Source organism: Condylura cristata, unplaced genomic scaffold (assembly GCF_000260355.1).
Source record: "Condylura cristata isolate star-nosed mole 26May11 unplaced genomic scaffold, ConCri1.0 scaffold00008, whole genome shotgun sequence".
Taxonomy (NCBI): domain Eukaryota; kingdom Metazoa; phylum Chordata; class Mammalia; order Eulipotyphla; family Talpidae; genus Condylura; species Condylura cristata.
In genome coordinates, this window is record NW_004567109.1 from 23,028,936 (window position 1) to 23,038,535 (window position 9,600).

Genomic DNA, 9,600 nt, shown 5'->3' on the forward strand with positions numbered 1-9,600 from the left:
TCACTCAGGGGCCTTGCCCCAGCCTGTTAACTTAAGGAAAGCCCTCTTCACATCTTTGTTTCTGAGGCTGTAGATGATAGGATTGAGAAAGGCCGAGATGACGTTGTAGAACAGGGCCAGCTTCTTGTCCCGCTCGGGAGAGGCATTGGCCCCTGGGTTCATGTACATAAACATGGCAGGTCCACAGAACATGGTGACAACAGTGATATGGGAGGCACAAGTGGAAAAGGCTTTGAGTCGACCCTGGGCTGAGCGAATTTTCAAGATGGTGGCAAAGATGCAGACGTAAGAGGCCAGGATGAAGGACAGGGGTACCAGGAGAAGGATGAAACCCAGGATGAAATCTACTCTGTCATTGAGCGATGTGTCTGCACAGGCTAACTTCAGAACAGCAGGGACCTCACAGAAGAAGTGGTTGATCTCATTGGGGCCACAGTAGGGCAGACGCATGGTGAAGACAGTGTAGACAAGGGAACAGCTGATACCCCATAATCCACAAAATATCACCATTGCCCCACACAGCCATGGGCTCATGATGACCTTGTACCTGAGTGGGTGACAGATGGCCACATATCTATCATAGGCCATGATGGAGAACAGCCAGCCCTCAGTGATGCCCAACACCAGGAAGATGTACATCTGGGCCACGCACCCAGCATAAGAGATGGTCTTCTTCTGGGATACCAGATGCACCAACATCTGCGGTACCGTGGTAGTAACATAGCTCATGTCCAGCATGGAGAGGACACTGAGGAAGAAGTACATGGGTGTGTGGAGGCGGGAGTCCAGGAATATCAAGGTAACAATGAGCCCATTGCCTGCAAGTGTGGAGAGGTAGAGAAGGAGGAAGACATTAAAGAGGAGGACATTCATTTGGGAATCTCTGGAGAAACCCAGAAGGATGAATTCAGACACGGAGCTGTGGTTCTTCCAGGGGACATCCGGCATCCTCCGTCAGCTGCAGAGACAGAAATTGATCCATCAGTGGCCCGGTGTGGGCTGCCTGTCCCCATACCAATGGCCATTCAGAGGCTAGAAAAGCCAGTGGTTATTTGGAAACTATTTGGAGCTAACAGGTTGGAGATTGAGATCTCCTTGGAATGAGGCTAAATTTGGGGAAAGGGAGGAAAATCTTCATGGAATTTTCTGTCTCTGAGGCCCAGGTCTTTCTCGACACCTCCAGGGTCTCACTTCATTCTTCTCACAGCCCCTGCTTTCCGCTCCTCCGGGGCTATTACACATGGCCTGTTGCTGGGACTTTTCTCCGCTAGCCCTGGCTGGAGTGTGGTTGGTGGAAATTTGAAGCTCTCCCCTCCCATTACCCCCAGAACAATCACTCAAACCCTTTCCTTTATACTTCTGAGGCTTATATATACATTATACTCATGTATGAGGCAAGGCACACGTGTGGGGAGGACATACCTCCCCAGAAATGACAAACAGTTTTAGAAACCTTTATCCAAGTCTGAACTTCTTGAATTGTCAAGAAGCATCCTCACATCTGATTCTATTTTAGATGGGGCTCCTCGTCACTGCCTTTTTCAGGTCCCTGCAGGGAAGGCGCTTCCAGGGTGAGCCTAAAGTATAATTGAGACAAGAAATAACCTTTTTGGTGGTCGTTTAAAAGCAAGGTTGGCATCTGTGGGTCCCACCAGTTGGCAGGATTATCCTTACCAACACTCACTTGTCCCATGGAGTCTCTTTCTCTGCTGGAATTGACATTTTTATGGGACTGACTCTTCACGGTGCTCTGAGAGGTGGTGTGTTCTGGTGGAGGAGCACAGGATTTGGAATCAGAAGACCTGAGTCCAAATCGTGGTATTTCTACTGGGTCTGGTTCAAGTACTTTAATCTTGCTGAGTCTCAGTATTCTCTGCAAATCGGGCATAAACCTACCAGGAAGAGATCCTGTGAGAAGTAACCTGTGGTGTGAGTGAAGTGTGTGGCACTGTGAACAAGTGAGTGAGTGAACAGAGAGCAGGAGTGCCACATCAGTCCCCCTCAGTCACTCATCACATGGTCAACAAACAATGGTTGAGCACCTGTCACCTCTGTTCTAGAGCCGGTGTTCTAGGACAGCCGGTGTTCCAGGGCCTGGAGATACAAGGACAGACATGGTGTACTCCTAGTTGTCAAGGGCCATACAGTCCAGTTGGGGAAACAGAGAGATACATAAATGGCATTTCAATGTATTTACAATGATGTACTATGATGATGTACTATGATGTACTATGATACACTGGGCTGTCAAAACTCTGGGTCAAGCACTAGGGATCCAGAAAGAAATATCTGCCTCCAAGCAGCACACACAGATAATAATGAATGATAGGCACGTGACAAGAACTGTGGCAGGAGCAGAGCAGGGTGTCACGGGAGCTCATTAAAGGAGCACTTGGTCCAGCCTAGAGGAGCTAGATTTCTCCAAGAGGATATGTGATATGAAAAGATGAGCAGGAATGAGCAAGAAAAAGACCCAAGGATGAATTTTGCAGCAGTGCAAAGGAGCATCACAGGGAAAGCTTATTGTAACCAGGGAGCCCACACACAAAGTCTGAGTGCAAGTTAATTTGTGTAGAGAAGGAAGGAAACAATTATAAAAGCTATGGTGTAGCTTGATAAGGAGCATGGAATTGATTGCTTAGGTCATGGCAAATCTCGGAGGAATTGTAAACTAAGAAATAACTTGTTCAGGCTTAGGTTTTGGAAACATCAATACTTTGGTGGAAATTAGAAGAAGGCATTGGAGGAAAGAAAGCCTATTGAAGAGCATGGAGAAAAGGTAGGCTAGTGGAAGACAGTGAAGAGAGATTAGAAAAAGGTGTAGGAAACAGAGTCAACGGGACTTGGTAACAGAAGGAAGAGGTGAGGGAGGGAGGAAACAGAATGGGCTTGCAGTCTCAGGCTGAGGAACCAAAGGTGAACAGAAGCGTTTTGAGACGACCAGGCAAAGGTGGAGGAGGGAGAGATGGGGGCGTCAGGAAATGGCTGCTAGGTGATGACTCATCTGTGGTAAGCACACAGAGCCTAAAATATGGCTTCTCCACGAAGAGCTGACCATCAGAGAGTCAGACATACAGCTAGAGAGCTCAGGAAAATAAACATTTGGAGGGTAATTAAGGCACCAAATAGAGGAGAGCTCTCAGGGATGATGCAGGAAGCAAACAGATCCTCCAAAGATGCATCTCAGCAATATTAGTGGGGAGAGATGGGGCTTGAACAACACCACCCCAGAGACCAAAGAGGGTAGGTAGCCAGTCCAGGCAGCACAGGGGAGTCATGCCAGTGGGTCACACACTGCAGAGAGGCCGAGGCAGCATCATTGAGAAAGCAGGTCATAGGGGTGCTGCGAGGGTTACATGGAACTGTGTCTGCCATAGCCAGAACAACGTGGGGTGTCTTTCTCAGTGTGGGAGCCACATTTTAATAGGAGTGAAACAAGGAGGCTGAAATGAGTTAAGAAACGTTGGGGGCTCTCTGGAAGCTGAGGGTCAAGGAAAACCTTACAGCAAGACTGACAAGATTTATTCTGAGTGGTCCCAAGAGGTACATTTGGAAGTTACACCAGAGAGGGAGTTTCCAGCACAATAGAACCAACTTACATCAATAAAGCAGCCCACAGGTGGGGACAGCTGGCCTGGGAGGTAAGGAACTTGTTGACTCCCTGAAAGAGTGAAACAAAATGTCAATGCTGTGTCGTGCCCAGTACTGTTGGGGCAGAGGGCCACTGACCTACTCTTTCTAGAAGAGTTGAGGACTTCACCATCCCCCTGTGTTCTAGCTTCACCTGGGCTGATGCCCAGGCTGTGGCTGTAGTTTCTTAGTAGATACCTGACTCCCAGCCCCCGCTCAGCCACCAGCACATGGTGTAGAGTTGAGGGGAGGAGGAATATACAGAGGGAAGAGGGATGGGAGAGGCTGATGAATGGGAACTCAGCGTTGGTGTGGTACCTGCCTGATCTTGCTCAATGTCTGGCGACAGTCTACCTGGTGCATGTGAAAACACGAGCGTCTAAGGGAAACCCCTTGGGAACCAGGACTGTGGGCCAAGAACACAGACAAAGGTCATGCCGGTGCAGCCCGGCATTTCAGTAAAGATAAAGTGTCAGTTGAGGAAAGAAATCCTGATTGTGTGTGAGGAAGCTGCCCAGTACTGTTGTGAGGAAGATCTCCTGGGAAAAAGTAAAATGTATGCAGGGCTGGGCCCTCCCTGGTGGCGCAGCGGGTTAAAGCACAGCATTAAGAAGCTAAAGCACTTCCGCATGAGTTCGATTCCTGCCTGCCCTGGAGGAGATCCACATGGCGAGGCAGACCTCTCCTGACCCGCCCGCTGCTCCCCGCAGCAGTGGACTTCATCAGTCCCCACTCTGTCTCTGGTGAATCCTCTCACCACTCCTGCACCTCTGACCTGTACCCCAGTTCTGTATGCATAAATAAATAAATCTTAATAAATAAATAAACAATAAATACAAAATAAAGTTTCACTGCAGGCTGGACATAGCAGCCCCGTGTCTGATTTCCTTCACTGCCACGTCCCAGGTCTTGGACTCATTAGAAGTCCATACTCCAGGTCCACTAAGAGTGTGCTCTCCAGTCACTCAGGGCAGGGCCGAGGGCTGAGCTAGAAAGGAAGGCCGGGACCTGAGTGGAGGTGGCCACTTCCCCGATGAGGGGTCACAGCGGTCCCCGGTTCTAACCTCTCTGTCCAGGTCTCCAAGTCCCTTGAACCTTCAAGCCTCTCCTCCCTTATAACTTGTCACCCTCCCTTGTCTCTCCTACCAGGGCCTTGCCCTGTACCTGCGGGGGCTGCAGAAGAGACAACTGCCTCAGCTCATAGCCATGGCAACTTGAGTTTCTCCATCCACTGTTGTGCCGCCTGAGCGTGGAGCACACACAAGGACAAGGAGGGAGACAGAGAGCAGAGAGGCAGGTCTGTCACTAAGCAGAGCAAAACCAGCGACAGAGGACAGCAGTCTGAGAGCAGAGCAGGTGCCCAGGGGTGCCGGGCCTTGGGGGAAGAGGAGGAGGCGGGGCAGGCAGGTGCCCAGCAGCCAGCCGGGACAGGTGGGGAACCTTCAGCAGGGGTGCCCAGCAGCGGTGCCCGGAGGCATGCCTCCGCCCGTCCTCTCCTTACCTGGTATGGGGCTCAGTGAGGGGTAAACCAGCAGTCCACTGGGTCCTGCTTTAATATTCTGCTCCGGATTCTCAGGGGGCAGAAATCAGACAGTCTCCTAATGAGCGTCTGCGTCGCGCCTTCTCCAGCCCCTGAGCACACATTTCACATCCAGGCTGCCTCCCTGTGCCTACACACCCAGCTGCCCTCCCTCCCTGCCACCACCCCTCCCCCACAGACCTCTCCCTGCGCCCTCCCAGGCTAAGGGCACAAATGTGCAGACATCAACTAAGCAAAGGTGTAGACTGGGAAGTGAAAGGGATGAGACTGGGTGGGCATGTCAGGGAAGGGTCTGCAGACCATAAAGAGTGGACAGGGGTTTGGGGGAGTTAGTGGCAGGGAGAGGCTGCCCTCCCATCTCAGCACCCAGCTCTACCCCAGTCTCTTCATCATACTGTGCTGGGTTCTCACTTGCATGGGTCCTGACATCTTGTGACCCCCAAAAACTATGACTTCCTGCAAACAACTGTAAGAGCCTTCACAGAACCTGGCTCAGGAGGAAGCAGCTGATAAACCTCCAGCTGGAATCAAGCCCCGAGCCAGCAGGAAACCTGACATCAAGTCCCAGCTCTGCTGCTTACCAGTGCTGCAGTGGCTACGGATCACCTCGTAGTGCTGTGCTCTAATCAGTGTGTCACCAGGAGGGCAAAGGGTTTCGTTTTTAATGGAGTTATTGCAAATAATATTATGGATAATATTAACTTTTGTGTGTGTGTGTGTGTGTGTGTGTGTGTGTGTGTAGAAAATACCTCTGGTGTATAGGCCAGAGTTATGGGGGTATATGTGAGGGAGGATTCACCAGAGACAGAGTAGGGAGCAGAACAGGCAGATCCACTGAAATACACTGCTGAGGGGAGCAGCGGGCGGGTCAGGCGAGGTCTACCATGTGGGTCACCTCATACCACAGTGGAGACACCTTGATAGCTGAGACTTTTAACTCCTGTGCCATCAGGGAGGCCCATGTTTTGCTTTATTTTATTTTTTAACATACACAATTAAGTTACCTGATAATAGAACAGTTTCAATCCTTATTTTCCCCTATCTTCTCATTTCTTGCCTCAGCACTGACTAGAACCTCCAGTACTGTTCTCAATAGGAGTATGGAAAAAGCATCCTTATTTTGGTCCTATTTTAGGGGAACCACTCTGTGTGATTTCAGCTGGAGATTTTTGTTGTTGTTAATGTGTTTGGTCAGAGTGAAGAAATTTTCTTTTATTCCTAGTGTGCTGATATTTTTTTCTCAAATCATGAATGAGAGAAAGGACATTTCAAGCCACATGTGTTTGTGCAGTACACAAATATAGTTGAAATGACATGTGAGTTGCTCTGAGTGTCAGAGGCACTCAAGCTCAAGAGCTCTTCCCATGTATGTGCTTCTGAGGCCACAATCAAGGCTCAGTTTGTGGTGATAAGAGTTCCACGAGGAGAGAAACTCATCCAGGCTGAACGAACTGGGGAACCTCCTGAAGAAGAGATCTGTGTGAGGCCTCCTCAGGCCCTTGCAGGTGCTACCCACCCAGAGAGCCCTGCACTCACCTGCCTACTGTCCCCCACCTCTGTGAGTCTCTACTGCACTGAGAGCTCTAAGGAGACACCCATTTGTTCCAGCAGATGATCCTCACAAAAGCCCTCTAATGACCCCAGAGCAATTTTCCTAACAAGCCCCCAAGAAATAATCAACACTTCTTGCTGACAACTCATTTTTCCTCTGGAAAAATCAAGGGTTCTCTTTCTCCCCAGCGGTCTCTGAGTGCTGCTCAGAGTCTGTGGCCTGGTGGTCAGGTTCTCCTCACAGCCCCACATCACTGACACTCATTCTCTTTCAGTACTTGGAGGAGGCTAAGAACGAAGGCTGGCAGCTCCCTAAATTTATTTTCTGAAGAAAGTTGTTAACAATCAAAGCATACTCTAATATTTAATAATCTTTTATGGTAGCATTCAGACAATCCTTGTTAACACATGAAACTTGCTGCTAAAAAGCTAAGAGCAATTGGAATATTTTGTTAATTTAAAGACATGTGGTAAGTGACTGATTTAAAAGATTCATCTTGTGTCACCTGTTGCAAAGACTTTGAATATTTGAATACAGAGTGATAGCAATTTGATTTGCTTTGATAACACTAGCAATCATTCCTGGTTAGTGTCAGAGATGCTGTGACTTCGTCTCACTGATTTGGGAGTGTGTGTATGTTGAAGGTATGACTGACTACATGATCAGACATCTGTAGCTGACAAATACAAGCCACCATTAATAGCTTAAGCAACATTTTCTATCTAATTTTGAAGGCAATAACTAATGATAATATATATAATTATTAGGTTTAAACCTCATTCTCATTTAAACTACATTCCCATTTAAAAACTTAAAAATAGATTTTTGGTATAACCAGAATCAGATATGGCCATTATCTCTATTTTAAAAGTAAGATTTCTAGAGCTATTAGGCTGTTCTTCCAAGATATCAAAAAATTAAATCAAGGTGAACACCCAGAGTTCTTTCCCATATCACTTGGTCTCTCTGGTGGGAGAGAGAATTAATGAGTAAACCAGTTGTGGACACCAGGGTACTCTCCTGGGAAGTAAAAGTTTGAATTATTGTAACAATAGTTGGGCAAGATCCAATGGAAAAGGAAAGGAGTCCAGGGGAAAGTTGGGGTAACTATAGGCTAGGGTTAGGGATGGATCTTGGGAAACTCAAATAACAAACATTTACTGAGAAATTAATATTCCACTGTACAATGTGATCTGCTTAGTCAATGTAGAGATGGTGATGAGGGGCTGAAGTCTCCAAAAAGCTCCAGATCTCCTGGATCTGACCTTACTGTTGTGACTTAAAATAATAATATGAAGTGCTTTCGACATTCCTCCATATCCCCATCCATTGCCTCAACTGAGCTTCAAAAGTCTCTACTGACTATGTGAGATGGTCTGTGCTCTGGAACTGGCTCTGAGTTCAAATGTTAGTTGTGTGACTTTCTAGCCAAGGGGCATTTGGCAATTTATTCAGTCCAAGTTAAGGTAACAATTACTATTGTCAGCCTCCCCTTGGGTCTCTCTCCCACGTCTCTGTCTCTTCCAAGTGTCTCCTTTCATGTCTCCCAAGTCCCTGGTGCAAGTCCAAGGCTGAGAAGCAAGTGTGGCTCTTATTTCACGTGTCTCTGTTCCAGTGTCTCCTCTAATATTTCTCCCTCCAGCCTTCTCTCAAGTCCCTTTTAGCTTCTCCTCCCTGATCAGCTCCCTCCCTCCTTTGGAGGGGGCAAGGAACCAGGAACCTCCCCTTTCCATGGGGATTACACTGTTACAAAGCTTAGAACATGGTTCTCTCTGCATCCTTTACTAATATTTCCAGTGGCCAAATTAATGCAGAAGTGGTTTGTTTTAGATATCATCTTCATCCTGGGGTCCTATTAAGTCCAAAGGCTTCAGTGAAAGTGTGGGGAGATAGACAGGAACAAGAGCCTGTAGCCAGTCGTAATCCTTGGCTATTGAGTATCCTCACTCTTTCCAATTAACTTAAGGAAAGCTCTCTTCACTTCCTTGTTCCGAAGACTGTAAATGATGGGGTTGAGAAAGGCAGAGATGACATTGTAGAACAATGCCAACTTCTTGTCCTCCTCAGGCGAGGCCTCAGAGCCAGGCCTCATGTACATGATCATGCATGGGATACAGAACATGGTGACCACAGTGATGTGGGAGGCGCAGGTGGAGAAGGCCTTGATCCGTCCCTGTGTGGAGCGAATCCTTAGAATGGCCACAAAGATGCGGACATACGACGCTAAGATGAGGGATAATGGGATCAGGAGCAAGATGAAGCCCAAGATAAAGTCCACTTGATCATTGAGGGATGTGTCTGCACAGGCCAACTTCAGGACAGCAGGAATTTCACAAAAGAAGTGGTTGATCTCATTGGGCCCACAGTAGGGCAGCTTCATTGCAAAGACTGTATAGACGAGGGCACAGGTGAGACCACAGAGGGCCGAACTGACTGCCAGGAGTACACACAGGATTTGGCTCATCTGGACCCCATAGTGGAGTGGAAAGCATATAGCAACATATCTGTCATAGGCCATGGCTGCGAAAATCCAGGTCTCAGTGATGCCTAAAGTCAGGAAAATGTACATCTGAACCACACACCCAACATAGGAGATAGACTTGTTCTTGCTTACTAGATGGACCAACATCTGGGGCACTGTGGTGGTGGCATAGCTGAGGTCCAGTAGAGAGAGGATGCTGAGGAAGAAGTACATGGGAGAGTGGAGGCGAGCGTCTATTCTGATCAGGGTGACTATGAGCCCATTGCCTAGGACTGTAAATAAGTAGAGGAAGAAGAAGAGAAAGAAAAGGATCCAGTTGGTCCTGGGGTTTCTGGAGAAGCCCAAGAGGATAAATTCAGTTACCGAGCTGTCATTTCTCCAGCCTTGACTATGCAT

At 48.1% G+C, this 9,600-nt stretch overlaps 2 protein-coding genes across 2 annotated transcripts; both read right to left on the reverse strand.

The window, feature by feature from the left end:
- On the reverse strand, positions 1 to 948 carry LOC101628608 (putative olfactory receptor 2B3). Its single transcript, XM_004678875.1, has one exon. It carries the CDS (start codon positions 946 to 948, stop codon positions 1 to 3), a length of 948 nt encoding a protein of 315 aa, XP_004678932.1.
- Positions 949 to 8,652: 7,704 nt separating this feature from the next.
- LOC101628836 (olfactory receptor 2A5-like) lies at positions 8,653 to 9,600 on the reverse strand. Its single transcript, XM_004678876.1, has one exon. It carries the CDS (start codon positions 9,598 to 9,600, stop codon positions 8,653 to 8,655), a length of 948 nt encoding a protein of 315 aa, XP_004678933.1.